At 44.6% G+C, this 22,386-nt stretch overlaps 3 protein-coding genes across 3 annotated transcripts; all 3 read right to left on the bottom strand.

The window, feature by feature from the left end:
• Window positions 1-2,128: 2,128 nt before the first annotated feature.
• Window positions 2,129-7,505, bottom strand: LOC130388095 (zinc finger and BTB domain-containing protein 17-like). The gene is made up of 4 exons (XM_056597432.1): window positions 6,875-7,505; window positions 6,069-6,185; window positions 5,724-5,957; window positions 2,129-4,717 (listed from the first exon to the last, which is right to left on the bottom strand). Exons 1-4 carry the CDS (start codon window positions 7,202-7,204, stop codon window positions 3,422-3,424), a joined length of 1,977 nt encoding a protein of 658 aa, XP_056453407.1. The 5' UTR covers window positions 7,205-7,505; the 3' UTR covers window positions 2,129-3,421.
• A 5,937-nt stretch (window positions 7,506-13,442) lies between these two features.
• tmem275a (transmembrane protein 275a) lies at window positions 13,443-14,072 on the bottom strand. The gene has a single exon (XM_056596226.1). It carries the CDS (start codon window positions 14,070-14,072, stop codon window positions 13,443-13,445), a length of 630 nt encoding a protein of 209 aa, XP_056452201.1.
• Window positions 14,073-17,560: 3,488 nt separating this feature from the next.
• Window positions 17,561-22,020, bottom strand: kncn (kinocilin). The gene is made up of 5 exons (XM_056597058.1): window positions 21,873-22,020; window positions 20,160-20,228; window positions 19,910-19,981; window positions 19,680-19,773; window positions 17,561-17,636 (listed from the first exon to the last, which is right to left on the bottom strand). Exons 1-5 carry the CDS (start codon window positions 22,018-22,020, stop codon window positions 17,561-17,563), a joined length of 459 nt encoding a protein of 152 aa, XP_056453033.1.
• Window positions 22,021-22,386: the final 366 nt, after the last annotated feature.

The raw sequence follows: 22,386 nt of genomic DNA, 5'->3' as shown, positions 1-22,386 counted from the left end.
CTACATACGGATGCCTGGGTATTAAGAAAGTAGCCAATGTGTGACCGTGCTGGGATGGGGGGAAGGGGTCATTGTTTATGACTGCTCTCATAAAATAGCCCTTTACAGCATGTAGCCACAGTTAAGGTTGGTACGTCACAAGTGTGATGCGTTCACAGTGTCTGCCACCTCATTCTGCCATTTTCGTCAAGGACCCCTTCAAGCACTTCCATCCTAATCCCCCCCCCCCCCCCCTCTCCAGACACACACACTCACACAGAGCACCACAACCACAACCAAGGCCTCAAGATTACATCGCCACTTGGATTACATCATCGGGAATTCATTACGTTCCAGATTCATTTTTTTTCGTACATCGAACGCAAAACACTAACATTTTGGTTGAAATACCAAATGGGTATTCCAGGAAAGCGCATCACAGAGTCAAAGAGAAAGAAAACAGTGGAAACCATGGACTTTGACAACACAGTCTCATGAGTCTCATGATTCTCATGGCGCGCCTGTTCTGATTGAGGATGTAGCGCGAAGGCCCGCTCCACTCACCGTGTCAGCGTTTCATTCAGGATGAGCAAGGCGAAGCAGGGTCCTAAACGCTGACCTTCGCCCAGTGATTCAAAAGGAGCATAAACTTGTGAACCTGGTAACCCCGTGCCACCGGACAGTCAATCATTGGCAACAGACGTCTGACTCTTTACTTCTGACCTGGCATCCCGTAGAGCGACACAGCAGGGCATGCGTGTGAGATTAAGAGAGAGAGTGAAAGAGAGAGAGGTGGAGTGCGTGTGAGTAAGATAGAAAGAGAGATAGAGAGAGGTGAGTGAGTGGGTGTGAGAGAGAGAGTCAGAGAGAAGGTGTGTGTGTATGCGTGTGTGAGTGATAGCGAGCGAGAGATGAGGACAGTGGAAGTGTGTAGAGAGACAATGTGTGTGTGTGTGTGTGTGTCTGTTTGTGTGTGCTTGAGGGAGAATGTGATATAGAGAGGATGGTAGTTTGTGTGTGTGTGTGTGTGTGTGTGTGTGTGTGTGTGTGTGTGTGTGTGTGTGTGTGTGTGTGTGTGTGTGTGTGTGTGTGTGTGTGTGTGTGTGTGTCTGTGAGAGTGAGAGAGTTCAGGGCTCCTCTTGTGTTTCCTCCTGTCATTGTTAACTGTTCTAGTACAAGTGAGCTGTAGAAAATCCCATTATCTCGTCTTGGCCAGGGTCCCTGGTTGGCTTCACCCAGCTGGGGCCCCTGAATCCCAGATCCACCTGCACGTGTTCGCAGAGCCCTCAGACTGTTAATCAAGACATCATTAAACCATGAACAGTGATTCAGGGATTCATGAGGAATTTGCTAACTCACCAACTATGCGCAATCATTAATCTAACCACCGCCGCCCCTTGCTTTCTATACTGCATACTTTATCATTTATTCACTATAAAATGTTATTGCTCCTTCCCCTTCAGATTCACTGACGTTTCCTTGACCTTGGTGCTATCTTTGCAAATCTGTTTATTTCCCTTTTCCCCCTGACCACCCACACATTTGCTGGAACCCATCAACATGTCACAGAGTACCATCCTATTCTATACACTGCAATAGTTCAAGTACTACTTGGTGTAAATTATTAGTGATTGTGGTGAACTTCCTCCTCCCATTGTAAAGCTAAATATCGATCTCATGTACATGTACAGTGCAGTTGCAGTATACAAAGCAACTAACAGGAGAAAGCTATACCGAATAGTGTACTCTGTAACACAGACCTGAAAAGGTGGATATGGTGTTTAGAAATACAGACCCTAACGCTGTTTTAAATCATGACACATAGACATACCTAAAATTACATTTATGGAACATAGTTAAAACATAGATGTGGAGAGATCACACCGTCTATTTCTTTGATGTGGCCTGTATATTGGAGGGAATGAAGAGCTAGGTGGACTGCTATATGAGGCCGGATTCTCTAGTAGCAGTAGAACACGATGTGCTTTAGGTCGAGATAATTAGGGAAGGAATGAAAGAAAGGAATGGTTTAAGACTCGTTCGAATATTTTAAAAACCGGGGAGCTCTTTTTATTGGTAGGGCAAGGGGGACACCTAGTGGATTATGGCAGTAATGGATGCGTTACGACAAATACCGTATTTAAAGCTCAATTACTTTGAGAAGTACCATGCAATGTCATTTCACTGCAATTTATTTACAAAGAAGTGAAATAATAATTAGGAGCCTACTGCTCCTAGATCAGCTGACAGCTAGTCTGGAAATGGTTCTCTAAGGTTGTCCGTCATTCTGAGAGATTAACCTTTCGATGCAATGTTGTTTTTTACCATTTGGATAGAGAAAATAGGTAGAGTGGTCCCTTGGTCGAACCTAATTCTAAGACTTGAGTAGGCCTACTTATTAAAAAAATCCACCGATTGGTCATGGGGTACGTTCAAGAGGGTTTTAGGCTGCTTAGCCTACTGTCCAAACAGTAGCCTACCATTCGCATCCATCATGCGTATTGGCCATTATCTGAACAACAAAAGATTCAACAAATCTGAAATAGTTAGGCTCGTTATGTTTGGACACAAATTGACATTCCAATACCAAATAACCTAAATTAATACCTTCAGACTATATATTTTTACTCATATAAAACTATGTATTGTGTGCATTGGCATTTGGTTGCATTTGTTAAAAGGACAAAACAAGGAATAGTAGCATATTTAGTATATAGTTATCGAATGTCAACCTATACGGTTTCCACAGAGGTCAAAGACGACCACAATTCGGGTCAGTATTATCAACAATTTATTTCAAATGAAGAGCTCTTGATATTTGCATAGCAACAAATCAAATTCTGAACATAATTCATTTCAAAACTACCAATGATGAGACGATGAAAAGTAACAATATAATTTCCCACGTATTATTATGGATTGAAATAACGATAAACAAGAATAGAAATTCCTAGTGCACGGTTAGGTCTTTCAATTGACACCAGACTTAATTTAGTATACTTTATCCTAAATAACACTCAGCAGGTCACCAAAGGTCTTGATTGCTTGCGTCAGCTGGACATAGTGGCAGAACCTCAAAGTTAGTTTAGAGCTATTTGATGTATTATATAATAGGTATGATATGGTTCTTTATATACATTTTAGTGTCATTCATGTCTGATTACTGGAATGGTAAAACATAACAGGATGGTATCCATTAAAACTAAAACATAAATGGCAACTTGTATGATAGACTGAATATTTTACATGATGGGCCCAATTAATAAACCTTAAAAAATTATTAATACACCATTTTCAAAATGTACCCCAATACCTACTTTATTATATCCATTCAGCTCTGGTAAAATCAGTTTGGATGTTAGATATGTGACATTTAAACAATTAAATGGATCTTAGTGTCGATTTGGACGTTCATTCCAAGGCCTTCCTCTACGACGTCCTCCTATGTTTCCTGACTTTTGACACATTTCCTCTTCTTAGCCTCCTCCTCATGGTCACTGTCGGCGTCGCTCTCAGAATCCTTCTCTACAATATAATCGGTCTTGGATCTCGGGCTGGCTTTCCGTTTGCTCTTCCTCACTTCCTTGCTCCCCTCCCTCTTGTCCTCTTCTGTCAGTTCAGGGGATGAATCGCTGTAACGCCAAACCCTGTCAATGTCCTCGGAAGATTCTCTCCTGAAACAGCCCTTCCCTGACGCCTCAGCTGCGGTGTTGGTGGTGGTTGGGTCCGGGGCCTCCCCTTGCACGACGGGAACAGCGCTTGTAGCTGCGTTTCTTTTGGGCCTTCCTTTGGGTCGACCCAACGTTTCCCGCAGCGTCCTTTCGCTCCGCGGCGCGGGTCCACTGGGATCGGAAGCTCCCTCTTTATGGTACCTCATAACGTGACTCTTCAGGCTCACGTTGTGATTGAAGCTCTTGTCACAGTGCTGGCACTGGAAGGGCTTCTCCCCGGTGTGCACACGCAGGTGGGATTTAAGGTGGCCCGGCTGGGTGAAGGAGCGACTGCAGAACTCACACACGTGCTGCCTCATACCAGTGTGCACCACGATGTGTCGTTCCATGTGGTGCTCATTGCGGAACTCCATCGGACAATGGGGACATTTATATCTTTTGGGGCCCCGGTGTCCTTTTAAGTGTTGGTTGCGGGCAAGGATTTTGGTAAACGCCTCGGAACAGTCAGGGCATTTGTATGGTTTATAACAGGGGGCGTGGGCTTCCTCATGGGCATGTTTGTCAAGTTTTGTTTTAAAGGGGGCCAAACAGAACTTGCAGAGGTGCTTATAGCTTTCCTTGTGGATCGCGCTATGGAGTTTGAGGGAGTTTGCGTCCACGCATCTCTTGCCACAAACGTTGCAGGAAAACGGTTTGATTTTATACTCGCATGTATGCGCCTTGCTGGTATAGAAAAAGGCACCGCATTCTGGACAAAGATGACGGGTCTTTTTGTTTTTACGCAATTCAGATTCCGAATCTGAGCCGCTTTCACCCGAGCCGCTTTCACCCGAGCCGCTTTCACCCGAGTCTTCACTCAATCGGTCCGAATCGTGGCTTTGCCAGTCTGAATCACAGTCATCCTTCTCCTCTTCATCTTCTTCTTCCTCTTCCTCTTCTTCTTCACTTGGAGAGTTGTTCTCTACTTCAGCTTCCTCTTCTTCATTTGAACCATTGTTTTCCTCATCAAAGTTAAACTCTGATAGGTCAAAGGTTAGCTCAGGGCAGCTCTCCACACATGGCGCAGTCTGCAAGAGAGATGGTAGTGATCGATCAATGCCAAGCAAACACGTAAATTAATGATATAAAAAAATATTACAGTTTTCGTAATATTAATGATATTACAAAAACTGGGGGAAAAAACAACAAAGACAGAAAACATATTTAACAACAGACGCATAAAAATATAGAAAAAAACGATATACAAGACAATACATATATTATAATTAAAAGTGTCACATAATCTGGCTTTAATAGTGTTTATAAGGAAGGGGGGTTAATATAGGGGGGCCCAGAAGAGATTTGTGTATGTGTAGCAACGCCCCTGGTGGCAGCCACACATGTTTAGATGAGCCGCAATCCCCCACACGGCTAGAAAGCCCTTAGCTATTAAAAGGAACTTCATCCATTTGCATTAAATCGTTAGAAACCCAGTGATATTTGTGATTGGTCGTGCATCAATCCCTCATTTCCCCCTGAGACAGGAGAGATCTTATCCGTATCTACCTCTAACACTTCCTGCTTTAGATGATGCAAAATTACAGTTATTGTGTCATTTAAAGCAGGAAGTGTAAGAGTTTCCTCATTTTCAAACCCGTCTATAGGGGGTGGGACCAACTGACGCTACAGACCTATTACAGATCATTGCCAGTGGGTGGGACTTCACTTGAAACCTGCAGAAACTAACAACTGCCATTAGACTTCTTGGAATCTGATATGGAAGATGGAGATTTCAAAGATCTGATGCTCGATACAGATGTAAGTGGCTACCTTTACAAGCTACAATATAGCGACTCTCAACCGAAGTATGACCTCTTCCCATCTTCCTGTTCCTAATAAACTCTTGCCAAGAGTTCTGTTATTTTCTCCATATGCACGTTCTCAATAGCATGGTGCAAGTACGCCTTCTGAATGTCTGAATGAATGTAAAATGAGGTTTTTCCAATCATATGAACACTCATGGTTTGAAACCAGTCTGAGAGTTGTGTATGTGCCGCCCCTGAACAGAACAGCTGCAGCTGAAAGGAGATTTACCTCTAGTTGTTCTGTTAGGTCAGGTGAAGATGCACAAGTTCCAGAATGTCCCCCAAGACACATCCATTTCACCGTCCTCCTCCCAGAATCAAAGATGATCTCTGAAGAAGTCGGTTGCCCGCACATCTGGCAAACACCATCTTCTGATGACGACAATTTGGGGCCTTTGACAGTTGCACCAACTTCAAGGATGCTTGCACTGGTATTGAGGCCAGGGGTACTTGGGCATGGTGACTATAAAACAAACAAGGCTTATTTTCAATGTTAAATTCCACTAATTTTACATATATTTCACATACAGAAGTTTTAGAATTCTATTAGAGACAATATGCTGTACAAACTTACAAACTGTGCTTGGACAGCGGGAGGATTCATGGCTGGTGTTGACAACATGGGTGCTGACTGAGGTTCCACGTCGTCTTCCGATGACGACAATAAAGCAGCAGCAGACGTCCTTTTAGTCTGAAATGCCATATGTTCAATAACATTAAAAACATTCGAATAACATCAAAATAGCACAAATGGAACAAGGATCAATAACAGCAAAGGTATATAGAACATAGCATTGTAAGTGTATATCTAACGTTATAGGCCTATATTGCTAACTTTGCTTCTTCCCTGCTGAAGAGTAGTTTTAGCGGGTGGGCGTGACGTCACATCCGAGGTCCGAGAGAGCAGTGATGACGCACTCAACAAAATGGCTGCGCCCACTAAGATTTTTATTTTTTTGTATTTGTACCACGTAGGTGGATTTAATGTATTGAAATGCTCTTGCACACTTGATTACATTGCTACCTTATTCCGGTCACCAATTTATACATTGCAAGGTCTTGCTGTGCGTACAATACAATGTAAAGTTGTGTTGTTTGTTTTCGGGCTGGTTTGCTAAAGAGGCTAATGTAGCTAACGACAATCACAAGGACGAACAGGAGCGCTATGAATGGAAGTGACGTGCAAACGTTCAACTCGGAAGGCTGGCGTCCGAGGATTCAGGAATACACCATTAGAACAACATGCGACAAAACACGTGCGAAAGACAGGAGATTTACTTTGTAAACAGCCAACTTGTATACAACTCATGAGATGTGCTGCTTAACTGCAGACGACTGCACCCTTGTGCGTTATCATTAATAGAGTCGAGTTAGTCTTGCCTTCAGGCCAATTCGTTTACCGCCGCTAGTTCCAGACGTCCCAGGCTGTTCATCTTGATCTGGAAAGGTAAATATCGATGGAATGGCGGTGTTCAAAAGAGCGGCTCTCTTCATTCCTAGGGCATTGAATTCGAAGTCTTCCGGCTTGAAATGGATACTGCAAACCTTCTGTTGTTTAATAGCTTCTATGTCTTCTCCAATTTTCGGGTGATTGATCATCCGGAGCCACTGTTTGCATCGCTCCGAATCTCTAGGTAGGGTGTGAAAACTCACTGCTCGTCCTTTCCTTGTCTTGTTTGTACATCTCGGCACCATGCAATAGTTCACCATTTTGAAAGAAATACAAATGAGGTAGATGGGAGAGCGATGTCTCTGATACGCGGACACCTAGATCAGTGGGAGTGGCCGGCGAAGCGGTGCATTGTGGGAGTTGTTGTGTTCAATCCACAAGCGCCTTAAGGTCTCTCGGGCTGTTTCCAAAAGTGAAGGCTGCAACCTTGCTAGAAGCCCCCAGGAACATGATGTTGCCCAGGCCTCCGGGAAAAGTGCATACTTCCGCAATCCACCAGTGCTCAGCGGCCAAGCCTGGTATTGCGAGTAGGGTCTGTCTGCGTCCTGCAAGACGGAGCAATAGTATCTGTCTGCGTCCTGCAAGACGGAGGCGTAACTTGTAGTAGGAGGCGTAACTTGTAGTCGGAGGAGGCGTAACTTGTAGTCGGAGAAGTAACTTGTAGTTGGAGGCGTAACTTGTAGTCGGAGGCGTGTCTAGTACTTTTCTAAATCGCGGAAGTGATCTGTATGTAGCAGTGGTGCGCGGGTACATAAATGACCGCAACTCGGACCTCAAATAGTAGGCCTTATGTAAAAATAATGCACCCGACCGCTCATTTAAAAATATGCTCTTCATTAGCTTAATCTTGATATGCTCTTGATTAGCTTAATCATAGCCTTACTTGAAACTGACATCCCTGAGTCATATGCATTTAAGAAAAGAAGCCTATTACAATTTTACAATGACATGTAATGCATATAGCCGTTAACGTGGGGAACCTGCTTAAGTTTAGCCTACTTAATCCCTTTATACCTTTAACAAAAAGACTGCAGATTAATAATTCAAAGTAAAGACAGCAGATTAATAATTCAAATAATTGTATTGAATACATATTGTTATTGATCGCATGCTGCATGTTTTCAAGGTCCTGCATGAGATAGAGAACAATGAATTAAAATAAATATTCTGATAGAAACAAGACAAGAACAATCTCACTAACATGAGGATAGTTATGAGAAAGACTTCATATTATAGCGTTCACATTACAAGCCCTCATTTTATATATACTTTTCAAGGTCCTGCATGAGATAGAAAACAATGAATTAAAATAAATATTCCTGATAGAAATAAGACAAGAACAATGTCACTAACATGAGGACAGTTATGAGAAAGCCTTCATATTACAGCTTTCACATTACAAGCCCTCATTTTATATATATTTGCAGTCTTCGATTCATGGATTTCTCAGGTACGTCATCACTGTTGCACTGTGCAAACTCGGGGCAGAAAGAAGCAAGCAACATCTACTAGCCTGTACACTATAGAGTATTTTGTGACTGTTCAGTGTGCATCTCAAACGTGTGCATCAAACTAACTTCACCGAGGTGGCGAAAGCTGGTGTTTCTTCCAACGTTAAAACAGTAGGCCTAAGCGTTCAAACATTTCGGAAAGAATGTTAAACAGTATCCCAACCACAATCTGCCCTAGTTCTAGAGTTCATTAAGCTTGTAAAAACAAAAAAAATCATAGTTGTTATTCCACTTCGACATGAATATCTGAAGATCCGACCTCAAGGAAGATCTTGTGTTAACCGTGATTTACAAGGCTTTTTTTTTTACCGTGAAAAGAGAAGATCTCGCGTGGACCGCGATTTAGAAAAGTACAAGTTACGCCTCCTAGTACAAGTTACGCCTCCTACTACAAGTTACGCCCACTACAAGTTACGCCTCCGTCTGAGTAGGGTCTGTCTGCGTCCTGCAAGACAAATTGCAGCACTATCCAATGAAAGTCGCCGGCAGTGGTGTTCTTCGTCGGTAAGCAATGCGAGTGTGCTCGTTCGGGATGCTAGAATGCTAACAATGCTAGAAAACGCGAATATTTCTGCATCCGGTACGTCACGGACTAGGGTGTGTATAGGCGCCCATGATGCAGAACCAAATCTCTCCTTGATGTTCCCCTGCGCCATTGAGCAGTTTTCATAGGAATGAATGGGCGCCATTTTGGTATCCGCTGTCCATTCTTTAATAGGTCCATGGCTAGAACACTTCCTTGCTAGTCGCGAGATCAGGCTAGAGTGCTGGCTAGAGTGCTGCCTAGCGTTTTGCGTTCAGAGTTTGGAACGACTTGCTAGTGTGGAAGCGCTTCTGCTTCCGATCTTTAATACTGCTCCAGTGGTAAATATTTTAATAGTAGTTTGTTTAAACATCAGCTAACTACATATTAAAACAAATCAATCAATGCAAAATATAGCCTATCATTACGTTGTAAAAACGTTGTAAAAAAATCATACAGGTAATTTTTTTGCAATTACCTGACCAATCTATAAAAAGCAATACGGCACAAAATATTTCTGAAAAACGTTCAAAAACTATTGCTTTGCAGACCTAATTTGTAAATTCCCAGCGCAGCGTGTGGACACAAAGGATTGTGGGTATTTTGGCTCGTTGAGGATCCATCTATGCATCCTTGAAAAATCTCGAAATTCTCAAAAATAAAGGACGTGAAAAGGTTGCGAGTTTCTGAGTGTTCTCAACATTGGAACAGTGCTTGTCGGCATTTTATTATGTAGCATCCTTAAAAGGGCGGCCTTTGAGTATGCTTACTTTGGGAAACAGCCACTGTGTGCCTTTTCTGGGTCAAGAAGGCACAAAATTAGAATTTTTTGTTACTATTCGTCTACATATATGACCCACTTTTAATACAGATACCCGTTTCCACTGCTCCTTTAACAGAACCTACCGTATTTACCATTTTGTAGTACCCTTACAGCGCCTAGTAATAAAGTATCAAGTTTTCGTATCTTTTAAATTTTTCGGGCCGAATCCAGCAACGAATGTCTACTTTTAAAGCATGATTGTACTTGATAACGTGTTTGAGTTTTACATTAGTTAGCTAGGCTAGCTTATCTCCACCGGGCGCTTGCTCTGTGGCAGTGATGTCTCCCTGGATGAATCCCTCGGACTGTTAAAGGTCCATGGAAAGATGGACGGGATCGCGTTCTCTTTGAGCATGGTCTTTGATCTGGCCGCCGTCATTTAATCAGTGTAGTGATTTTTGAAGTCATTGACTGGCAAGCAGTAAATCCCACCTTTTATTCCTGTACACCCTTGGACTGAACAGTGCAACGGCAGTTTCTACTTAAAATGTCAAAACACTATAAGGCATGCAGCCTTCTGCAACAGTACAGATCACTGTTTTGGAAAGCTCAGTTTGAAATGTTGCACAGCTGATGCAACAGGCTCACCTGCTAATGATGTGTGCATGCATTTCTCAAACTGTGGTACGCGTACCTACGCATACTCTGTTTAGTTTGTGCATAAGCATAAAAGCATTGTAATAAAACATAGTATGTATAGTGACACACAAAGATTGCAATTCTTTTTTGCAGAATTAAGACTAACTAAACAAATATATTGCTGAATGTTTGAGGCATCTAACATTAATAAGTAAAAGTACTTGTTAGCGACAACACATGACAGCTCTTTCAACGGAGCCACATAAATATTGGCAGCTGATCATGTCGTCTGCATCTCAAGAATTTTGTAAGAGATTCTGTTGACATGTGAATACTATGTTGCAGGAGAGTGATAGCTCCTCATTGGATCTCTCAATGTCAACTGTTGAGGATACCTGGAGTCTCCCCAATAGCAGTGTCCATTCTGCACATACCTCAACGATAGTGTAAATATGTATACTACTATTACATATCCTCTTGTCCATAGTGTTCTAAATTAGGTATTCATATCTTTCCTCATTCCTTATCCTGTTTATAACCACTTGCAATTGGATATTAACACCAATGTGAAGGACATAGGCTGGTTAATGTCCAGAATCTGAGTAAATGCATTTGTAACTGCGAGTAAGGAGAGGTGGAGAGGGAGAGTAGTATCAGAAAGGGAGGTAAGAGTTGGAAACTGAGGAAGAATGAAAGGTAAGAGGTGGAGTGAGGTAGGAAAGGTTGGGGGTGATCAAAGAGAAATAACTAAAAGTCAGAGGTGAAACGAGGAAACAGGAAAGGAAATAATAATAATCTAAAAAATAATAAAAATGATCTAAAGTTCATTCACTCTCTGTGTATAGATCAGGCTGCGGGTTAACATTCTGACAGCATGCATGAAAATAAGTATTAATGGTCCACTTGTAAACGAATGCAACCCCCCCCCCCCCCACCCCCGGTCAAACAGCAACCCACACCATCTTAACTAACACATTTTCTGCGGGAAACCCGGGTTTTACTACCTCTTGAGGAAAATATGCATTTTATTTTTTTACCTGTGGCCCTGTGTCTAACTGTTTGGTCCATTACAGATCAGTCTTTATTTTTCTTATTTCTTTATGTTTAGTGCTCATGGAGGCACTTTTTAATGTCCGGCCCAGTATTATGAACCTAACATTACATTCCATGTTTGTGATGGGAAAATAGCATGTGTTTATGTATGCATGCAGACACAAATGATCAGCTGATCTGTAAGAGGCTTTATTGATCTTTTAAAAGGTTAACACTGTTTGAAATATTTTCTTATTTTTTTTCAAATTGAAATTTGCACAAAAATATGGAAACTTTCAGTCGTTTCTTCAGACACTTTGATGTACATAATAAAATATACAATATACACAAAATACACAGTAAATCATTAAGCATAGCAGGACGACATACAAAGTCAGAAATTGCACAGTTTCATTGTATATTTCCCACTCCTACACTGGAGAAGTAGGACACTGGTGTTGGGCAAAAGCTAATGGTCCAATTACTGAGCTTAAAAAATACATGCTTTTCGCATTGTTTCTCCATCATTATATTAATCTTCCGATATCTGCCATTATCCCAGCAAGACTGAAAACACCAGAGCCAGAGAGTGAAAATGTCATTACACCCGGTAATATAGCCCTCGATATCCTGATCTCTCAGTTCTAAGGCAATTTTCATTTCACAGGCAAATCAGGCATAGGATGTCTTTTTTCTTAGCCAATCAGGCTTATGAGCTGATAAGGAAACATCCGAGAGAAAGGCGTCCAGATACTGCATATGCCATCAGTCACAGAATCTGGCTTCCTATCGCTGCATTGGATGTCATGGCTTGGCACGCACATGCTGTATAGTCTTGGACTTAGCTCCTGCTTGTCACTCCCCCTCAAATCAAGCTCTGCTTCCTCACAGATATGTATTGATGGATGGACGGATGGGTGGATGGCTGTGCCCATTTCCCAGTGCTAAGGCTTTAACATTGGGTTTTTCCCGACTACACCGGGGGCATTAGCGAGATACACACCATGCACACGTGACAAAGGGATGCACTTCATAGATTGGCAATGGTAGAACACACAGTGAGCTATAGATGGGGAATCTGTTTCCCGGTCGGTCAGAATAACACATGGGCTGTGGCACCAACTGCTACAATGTCTTCATCAAATATATATATTCCAAAAAGTGGCACATATAGTTAATTATGTGACGTTCAAATGTGTGCCTTTCATGAGTGAAAATACAGTGGAATCCACAATGACCAACCTGGACACAGTGACAACAAAAACATAGTAAGCCTACACACACCACAACGTGCTTCACAATCTATTTGTGTTATGTAGGAATTCGGACACACATCGAATGTCCCCCATCGAACGACACATGGCATGAGTTCATAAAGGGAATAACTTTTAAATGTCATCGGTTTCAGCTCCGAGCTTCTCTGTCGATGCTCACGTCTGGTTGGATAATATTGCTTTGAGATCCCAGTGACCCTATTCTGTTATTTTCACTGTCTGCGACTCCCACCCCCGCCCTCCCTTCCCTCCTAAATCTAAAAAGCTAAATGTCACCACTACGCCTTTCAGCTCGGGTCTTCATCACCGGCGGCTTGGCAGCTAATCTTTGAACCAATCAGTGGCGATGTGACTTAACGGGGTAGTCCGAGGCCATACGTCTAGCAGTTCTCCTGGAACTCCCCTTGGGGACTTTTTTTTTTTTTTTTTGCCAATTGATGGGAAATGCATGGCATGGTTTAAGACACGTTCTGCAATTGCATGCTGCTGGAAGGGCTTACTGAGACATGTGGGGACAGTGCTCAAAGAAAACAACACCAAGAGAGATCAAAACACTCGGATGTGTCATTGAGATAGCTCGACGCTAGTGCTACACTGTGACATAAAGGAAGAATAAATAAATACAAATCCCATAAGTAAGAATGCTGATGCTGATAACACCTGTGTTGTCCTGCAGAGACCGTCCCTCCAACTGCGTCCCGTCGATTTCCAAGCCTCCCCCGGCTCCTCCCCCTTGAGGCGGCCCGCGTCCGTCCTCTACGACGCCTCCTCCCGCGGCAGGTTGAGCCTCACCTCCCCCCCCCCCGACGCCGTCGCCGCCGCCGAGTAGAAGGCGGCGGCGACGGCGTCGGACGACACCCCCCCTCCGTCCGCCTCGGTGGTGAACACCTTACAGTCGGCCGGCCCCTCCCCCTCCGCGGGGCTGGAGGCGCGGGGGGAGGAGCCCGGCGAGGAGGTGGGGCTGAGCTGCACCGCCGTGGTGTCCTGCAGCGTGTGCTCGCTTGTCTCGATCTCGAAGGTGGCGCCGCCGGCCAGCCCGCCGGTCCCCATCAGCCCGGCCCCCCGGCCCCCGCCCACCTTGGCCCGCAGCGAGCCCTGGGCGGGGGGCAGGCGGCTGCACACGCAGCACGCCCCGAAGAAGGAGAAGGCCACCAGCAGCAGGATGGGGCCGATGATGATGGGCGGGTTCCCGGACGGCAGCAGAGTGCTGAAGGCGAAGGCCCCCACCAGGGTGATGTTCATGCCCGCCAGCATGATGCACAGGCCGCAGGCGCAGCACAGCGCCGGGGAGGGCAGGCCTTGGGGCCGGGACGTCCGCCGCCTCCTGGCCTCCGTCGGGGTCGAGCCCTTCTTGGGGACCGGGGTGTTCCGGTCGCTGATCACCATGGTGGTACTCCACGCCCAACAGCCACCTCCTTGGGATGCCCTTCCTGGGTCTCTGGGTGTTGTTCTCTCTGGGTCTCTAGTGTTGTCCTCTCTAGTCTCTAGTGTTGTCCTCTCTAGTGTTGTCCTCTCTAGTCTCTAGTGTTGTCCTCTCTAGTGTTGTCCTCTCTGTGTCTCTAGTGCTGTCCTCTCTGGTCTCTAGTGCTGTCCTCTCTGTGTCTCTAGTGCTGTCCTCTCTGTGTCTCGAGTGCTGTCCTCTCTGTGTCTCTAGTGTTGTCCTCTCTGTGTCTCTAGTGCTGTCCTCTCTGGTCTCTAGTGCTGTCCTCTCTGTGTCTCTAGTGCTGTCCTCTCTGTGTCTCTAGTGCTGTCCTCTCTGTGTCTCTAGTGCTGCCCTCTCTAGTGTTGTCCTCTCTGTGTCTCTAGTGTTTTCCTCTCTGGGTCTCTATTGTTGTCCTCTCTGGTCTCTAGTGCTGTCCTCTCTTAGTCTCTATTGTTGTCCTCTCTTAGTCTCTATTGTTGTCCTCTCTGGTCTCTATTGTTGTCCTCTCTGGTCTCTATTGTTGACCTCTCTTAGTCTTTATTGTTGTCCTCTCTGGGTCTCTATTATTGACCTCTCTTAGTCTCTATTGTTGTCCTCTCTGGGACTCTAGTGCTGTCCTCTCTGGGACTCAAGTGTTTTACTGGCTGGGTCTCTAGAGTTCTCCTCTCTGTTCTCTATTGTTGTCCTTTCTTTGACTCTAGTGTTGTCTTCTCTTGTCTCTGGTGCTGTCCTCTCTAGTGTTTTCCTCTCTAGTCTCTAGTGTGGTCCTCTCTGGTCTCTATTGTTGTCCTTTCTCTAATGTGGTCCTCCCTGGGTCTTTAGTGTTTTAGAGGCTGTCTCTCTCGTGCTGTCCTCTCTGGTCTCTAGTGCTGTCCTCTCTGGGTCTTGAGTGTTTTACTGTCTCTATTGTTGTCCTCTCTGGGTCTCTATTGTTGTCCTCTCTGGGTCTCTAGTGTTGTCCTCTCTGGGTCTCTAGTGTTGTCCTCTCTGGGTCTCTAGTGTTGTCCTCTCTGGGTCTCTAGTGTTGTCCTCTCTGGGTCTCTAGTGTTTTACTGGCTGGGTCTCTAGTGTTCTCCTCTCTGTTCTCTAGTGCTGTCCTGTCTGGTCACTGTTGTTGTTCTCTCTGGGTCTCTATTCTAGTCTGTCGTGTTCTTCTAACTTGATCTCAGCTTGCATGGTCCCACATGACGCCTGAGTGATGAAATGGCCATGCATTGGAAGCAAATGCATGTAAAAACACATTTGAATATGACATTGGGGCTCTAGTCAATTTAAATATCGTCTGAAAGCAGATGCTCGCAGCCAAACGTACATCCTGCTCCCAACCTCTTCATTTTTGGCCTACATTCCCTCTGAACATCTCTCACAGACTGCTCATCTCCTTCTGCTACAGGTACTTCTATCATGATTTTTAATGTTAATGTGGAATGTTATATCACTCTACTCAAACATGTGATATAACAGATCCAGATATGAAGTGTGTACAGATCTGGCCCTGTAGCCTACTATCACATGCTTGAGTAAAACGATTTACTTATGCTAGGCATTACTTCAGCATTACAAACATGATACACATTTCATATAGATTTGATAAAGTCGAAGAGTTTAAATCAACAGGGACATAAAATGGTATGTGATACAAGAGCGTATAAGCCTTTCATTAACGGATGGCCACAGTTGAATAACATCCACCTGTAGCTACTATGGCTACTACAATTACTGAATAGGTGGAAAACGCCAACAGAAAACACCTGTATATCATTACCAGTGTATTCCAATTTTTTTAATTAGTTCAAACCGAGCAGACAAATGTTAAAGATCTACGATGGCACAAAGACATGTGTATTTGCTAATACGAAGAACAAAAAAACACATACCCTTTTTCCTCGCGATGTCTCCTACTCATCAGCAGGTACAGTTCAATGTGTGTTACAGGATTTTAAATTAAAATCCCGGTTTAATGGAGAGGTTCACGTGGGGGTTCGATCCCAAACAGGCGGTGTGCATCACGCTCGGTCCTTCGTGGTAAATGACGAGCATCGGGAACCCCATCGGTCACGCATCCACAGAGAACGCGAGGCAATACGGCGCGACTTAAACCCCCTTTACCGGGAGAAAAAAATACTACTACTAGAGATGACATCCGGACAATTCTCCTGAAATCTGATATACGTAATTGGCTGAAACTGTGCGCGCTGATTCGGACCGAATAACCCGCCACACGCACGCGGCGCGGAAGGTTGGCTACAGAAACGGAAGACCGAACTGTGGTGTCTGCTACATCTGTTGTGCTACGGTCGTTCAAAATGCAACGAGGGCAATCGTCTGCTCCCCTCCCGCCTCCAATGGGTAAACCGCGAGACGCTCCTCCTGCTCGAGCTGTCCACCGCTCATCCCTCCGAAGTCGCGCGTGGAAGCCTAATCAAAAGAGCTGTCTACGTACGCTCTATGCAAAGATCGGGGGGGGGGGGGATTATGAAGGTGATACTCCTAGCCTGGACCCCCTAGTGGACACATCTGTTGCAGGGTCAAACTTCACAGCTGTATCGATGCTTCACATCTCTCTCTCTCTCGCTCTCTCGCTCTCGACCCACAAAACGACATCGCTGTCTGGCATATTCAATTTATGACAGAATCCAACAATTGTGTTCATTCAATCTTTGTTTTAATTCCAAAAGTTGTAACTTTACAGCGACAAAATGCAAAAGAGTCCAAAAAATGTTTTGCATCCATGTTAACACATTGCAATATGTCTGTTTTTGCATATTTCAGTGATCGTGTGTCATTTGAGTGCGTGTGCGTGTGTGCTTTTGACCATCTTTTTGTGTGTGTGTGTGTGTGTGTGTGTGTGTGTGTGTGTGTGTGTGTGTGTGTGTGTGTGTGTGTGTGTGTGTGTGTGTGTGTGTGTGTGTGTGTGTGTGTGTGTGTGTGTGTGTGTGTGCATATAAGTGTGTGTGTGTGTGTGTGTGTGTGTGTGTGTGTGTGTGTGTGTGTGTGTGTGTGTGTGTGTGTGTGTGTGTGTGTGTGTGTGTGCTAGGCTCTTTCCATAACAACTTAGAATGATGAATATTGTAAAGAGTCCATTCCTCACTTAATGACCATAATCATCTCCTAATTGGTGTCCAAATGCCGGTTGTGATGAGAAACGGTGGACGGAAATGGGCTCAAGGCACAGGCACTTGCTTTATCCAAGTGCCAAGGTTCAATAGAAATGGTAAAACCACTGAACGTGTTCCAATCTATTAATGGATTTCCTGATTTATGATTCTATTAGTCCACATGAATACACTGTGTGGACATCAACACTACGGCCATCATCACCAGGGTGTTTCCTCCTGCTTTGTAAGAGCAACTATGCACAGATTGATACCGCCCAGGGAAGGTTAATTATGGTTGTCATAGTATCCATATGTGAGTAGAAGGGGGGGGGGGGGGGGGGGGGGGAGTGACATCATGGCAGTTCCTGTTCGGTAACAGACTGTTTGAATATCCTCCTTGACAAGATGTCTGGCCCATCAGAGGACATCCTGAAACACAGGACAACGTGTGTTAGCCATGTCCCTTAGTGTGAAGTGTAGTGTGTGTGTGTGTGTGTGTGTGTGTGTGTGTGTGTGTGTGTGTGTGTGTGTGTGTGTGTGTGTGTGTGTGTGTGTGTGTGTGTGTGTGTGTGTGTGTGTGTCTGTGCGCCTGCCTGCCTGCCTGCCTGCCTGCCTGCCTGCCTGCGTGCGTGCGTGCGTGCGTGCGTGCGTGCGTGTCTTTAGTGTTCCTCAGGTGATCTTGAAATGTAGCTTTGGAAAGTGTTATTATATAATTCAAATTATTCAATTTCATTTGACAAAAAGTATTGACGATATCCCATTATTTCATCGTATTACTAAGAAAATAATAGTGAACTTGTTCGAACAGAGTAACTGCCTAATAGTGGAAGGTTACATTAATTATATCTGCTTAATAACAGCAGAAAATAATGTCGGTCAGGTCTATAAAAACCCTGACACGGTAGATACAGTATTTATTAACACTTCTTCTCTGCAAACGGAACTCTGCTGTACAATTTACATGAAGAGTACATTCAGATGCACAAGATTAAAATGAGTGTGAGAGTGACAGTTGGTGGTTATAGGAAACGTGCATACATGTATATTTAGATGCCTCCTGTCGGCTTGGTTTTATTCTTGGAGAAGTGAGGCTGTGGGAACAGGCTGTACACTTAGAGTAAGGAAGTCGAACATGCTGCCGTTGTAGACTCTTTTGAATACGATTTTTAAAGTTAAGCACACGTTGTGCACACCAGCCACGCAAAGGCAAGGGAAATCACGCTGAGGAGAACACAGATAATAAGGTGCTGTATGTGTTCGTGTTCACATACAGCATCCAGACAAAGGCATTATTTTTTCCGCAGGTCGTTAACAAATGCTTCGATCTGGGTCTCCCATGAACCAAAGTACTAGTCAGAGGATACAGACACGAAGGTAAGCACCAGCCAGAGGGCTGAGACTCTGGGCCAAAGCACAAATGTAATTTCTTCTGCTGCCTGTAACCCACAAAATTTTTTGTCTTTGCTTTCACCTCACAAAATCAGGTATTTAGAGGCAGTGATGCTGCTACATATAGCACTTGATTTTCATGTAGCCTACATCTGGACATAATTTTGTCTATATTTCTCTTACTTTCATTACATTTTTATTTTTCGGTGAATGCTGTGTACAGTGTGTGGGCTATACTCTATACTCTACTCTACTATTCTACTATACTCGAAAAGGGTGTAGATGTGATGGGCTAATTGTGCGCCAACCAAATCATCCTGCAAATGATCAAACTACCCATGAGTGAAGTCGCTCTGGGATCCGGGTTGCCATAGCAACACCATTGCTGTGTGGATCTGATTGTTTAATTATGAAAAGGAATTGGCGACTGTTGGCGGCATATGTTTGGTCTGTGAGAATGTCGCGGCTCTCGCTTTTTTCAAGTTTGACTAGCATGCACATTGCAGTACAACCACCTCAATTAACTTAATTTAAGATCATCTATTTTATTTGTTCATTAATTTGCCCATCACCAGAACTGTGGATTCCAGCTGTCCCTGCCTGCTTTCTCCTCATTATCTACTACCCCAAATGTAAGGAATCTCTGTTGACAGTTACAAAACCAAACATAGTCCCCCTAACAAGCAAGACGCCATTAGATACAGTCTGCAGTCAGTAACACTAACAGGCAGTTACACTTGAGTATCCAGTGCTTGGCGCGGCAGGGCATTGTGACACTGGGTATTCTATTAAACACCAGCTGGCATCGACAGGAAAGGAAGTAAACTAAGACTTATTACTTCTTTTATTTGGAGAAAATCTGCCTCTGAAGTCAAATGACTTTGTAGGTTAATGTATTCTCGACCGCTGTGTGTTTGTCTATCTGTGTGTGTGCATGTGTACGTGCATGCGTGTGTGTGTGTGTGTGCGTGTGCATTTGTGTGTGTCGGGCACGTGTACCTGCATGCGTGTGTGTGTGTGTGTGCATGCATGCATGTGTGTGTGTGTGTGTGCGTGTGCATGCCTGCGTCACTCAGATGTTACCCCTCCTCTGGGTTGCTTTCTCCTGCTGCTCCACCTTCCACAAAGTTCCCCATCCGGCTCTTGGAAGGTTCCGGATTCAGCTGGCTCTGGGTCCCTTTCCAGTGAGAGCACATAGTGGTCAAGGTAGCAGACAAACAGCAAACAGCCACACACATAACCTCAAACAAATCATATTATACCATATTATTAATGTGTGTGAGTGTGTGTGTGTCTGTGTGTGTGTCACTCACCTTCCCGTCTCATTGTATCTGCGAGTTGCTCCGGCATGGGATTTGAGGGGATAGGGTGAACTCGGAAGTTGCCTGGGAAACAAGAAACCAATGAATGTACTTAAGAGTCAGTCCAAACATAATGCTCCTAATCACTCACACATGGAACTAGATGAGTGCCAAACGACACGACGGTTTAACGAGACATTTGGCGGCAGATGATACAATTAGGAATTCTCTAACTGAAAAAGGTGTAAGTGAAGACATTCACCAAGAGTTGGGAGCACAGGGTTGATGTTAACCCACGCCTTTACCAAGGGAAAGATGGATATCACCAAACCTAGAATGCACAAAGAGCGGTCAATCTGTTGAACAATATTGTTTTGTATTCCTGTTGGGCACTCTTCATCAAATGAGGTATTGTCCCTATTAGGAATCCCATTGAGGCCTTATATAAGCAGATATGTTTGGTAGTATTCATTATCAATAGCTGCTGGCAGTCTCTTTTGATGGACAAGATCATCAACGGCATGTACTGCTGGTTTCAGATTTGCCCCAGTAAAGAAAAGGAAGCCAGTCTTCTGGCTTCTCAAGGGAGGGAGGATCAACAGCTGGGAGGATTTTAGACCATTCTTAATAAACCACAGCTTCATTTCCCTGGAGCGCCTTAGAAGAAAGGTACCGATGTGAACTCTCCAGTACTCATGAGGAACACGGCGAGTTATCGCCTGCAGGTGTTATAGTGGTCTGTTAGAGTTCCTAGTTTGTTTGTTTTGGTTTTCTTCATTACACTCAGATGTTTGTTTATCCTTGTGTGTTTCTATCAATAGGCTTTTACATACACAGATCTGTGCTCATCTACTTGTGGGAATCCAGTAAATGAAACACATTTCTAGAGGGTTAAATGTTGAAACTCTCATTATACCAAGAGAACAGTCCAATCCCCCCTAAACTATAACTCTTGTGTGTAAGGCTTTCCCTCCAATTCAGTTATTGATTTCCCTTTGGAGCCAAAAGAGCTGGCATTAAAAAGTGTCAGGTCCCGAGGTCGGCTATGATGCATGTCTGTGCCTTAAAATGTCACAAATCCACAGACTGAGTGAAGATATTTTCACGAGAACATGCCGTCCACGTGCACATTAGTCAATCGACGCGTCGGATTATGCATCTATGCCCGACACATGCTGGACCAAAACCCGAACTGCCAAATGCAGCGTTCCTCGTGGTACATGAAGTCATACTACTTTGTTCTTTCACAAGATACAAAATCAGAGGGGTAGCCATTGAGCCTGGAGCCCGGCACAGCGCTGAAGGTAATCTATCCTTATTGGCACCGAGCTCAACATTCTACTCCGCATGCCATTAAACCATCAGCTTCGGTTACGCAAGGTGATATTAAATGATCATGGCTTGTGCGCGCGTGCATTTGTGTGTGTGTGTGTGTGTGTGTGTGTGTGTGTTTGTCTGTGTGCAAGTGTGTGTGTGTATTCAATTAGGTCTCATCCAATATTTCAATCTGCTTATCGTTCCCCCATGATATTGCATCTGTTGATTGGTCCCATAGATGAGTACAGGCAAAGCCACCTTTTAATGTTAATGAGAATATTTACCAGTCCATATTTAATATATGTAACAGTGACCAATGCAATGGCCATCATAAAGAAATATCAGGTATTATGTTCTGTGTTTGAATTAGTTATTAACCTGACTGTGTGTACTATTTTATCTTGTTCTGTTAAGCATTTTTTTTTCTGAATTTAAATAAAGTGTATTCTTAATTATCAGGAAGAGTTCTCTATCCAGACAGCACTGACAACTGTCCCGCACGAGGTAGACAACAATTGGGGATGAGGATACATTCAGGAAAGACACATCCGCCGAGGCATCAAGTCGGTCACACAGCCTAACCAAGGAGCCAAGGCGGCTCTAAGGTTTCACCCCCTCCACCCCCCTCACCCTGCCTCCCGAGCTGGGGAAAACTCACCCAGGCCCCCCGCTCCCAGGAAGATTCCTCCCACCGCGTCGGCGTCACACTCCCGGGACACGCCGATGATGATGCAGCCGGCCACGATGCAGAGAAGGGCCGAGCCCACCCTCAGCCCGTGGTACTCTCCCACGCTGACGGGGGTCATCAACGCAGGCGGAGGAGAGCCTCCACCTGCCACCTCGGACGCGCACAGAAGGCACACGCGGGTGGAAAAGAACGAGAGACATACACACACGCACACAAGCAGAATCCACCACCACCACGCCACCGGAGACTCGACAGACTCTGTCTTACAGAAGGGCCCTAGGCTAGCGTCCACCGGCGGCTTTCGTGTGACTGACTGGCTCTCACTAAGACTCTCACTGATGGAGGAACACTTTCTCCGGTGGCGCTTTGCATTTCTCCGCGGCGCCACATTTCTCATGCATCTTTAAAAAGGCGGCGCTCTGGTTTCCAACGCGCGACGAGATTAAAAAGATGGTGCCGCTGTCCTGCTCTCTCGCTCTGTCCC

The sequence above is a fragment of the Gadus chalcogrammus genome, chromosome 8 (assembly GCF_026213295.1).
Source record: "Gadus chalcogrammus isolate NIFS_2021 chromosome 8, NIFS_Gcha_1.0, whole genome shotgun sequence".
In the NCBI taxonomy this organism is placed as follows: Eukaryota; Metazoa; Chordata; class Actinopteri; order Gadiformes; family Gadidae; genus Gadus; species Gadus chalcogrammus.
Note: the sequence above shows the minus strand (reverse complement) of the source record. Positions and strands in the feature narration are given on the sequence as shown.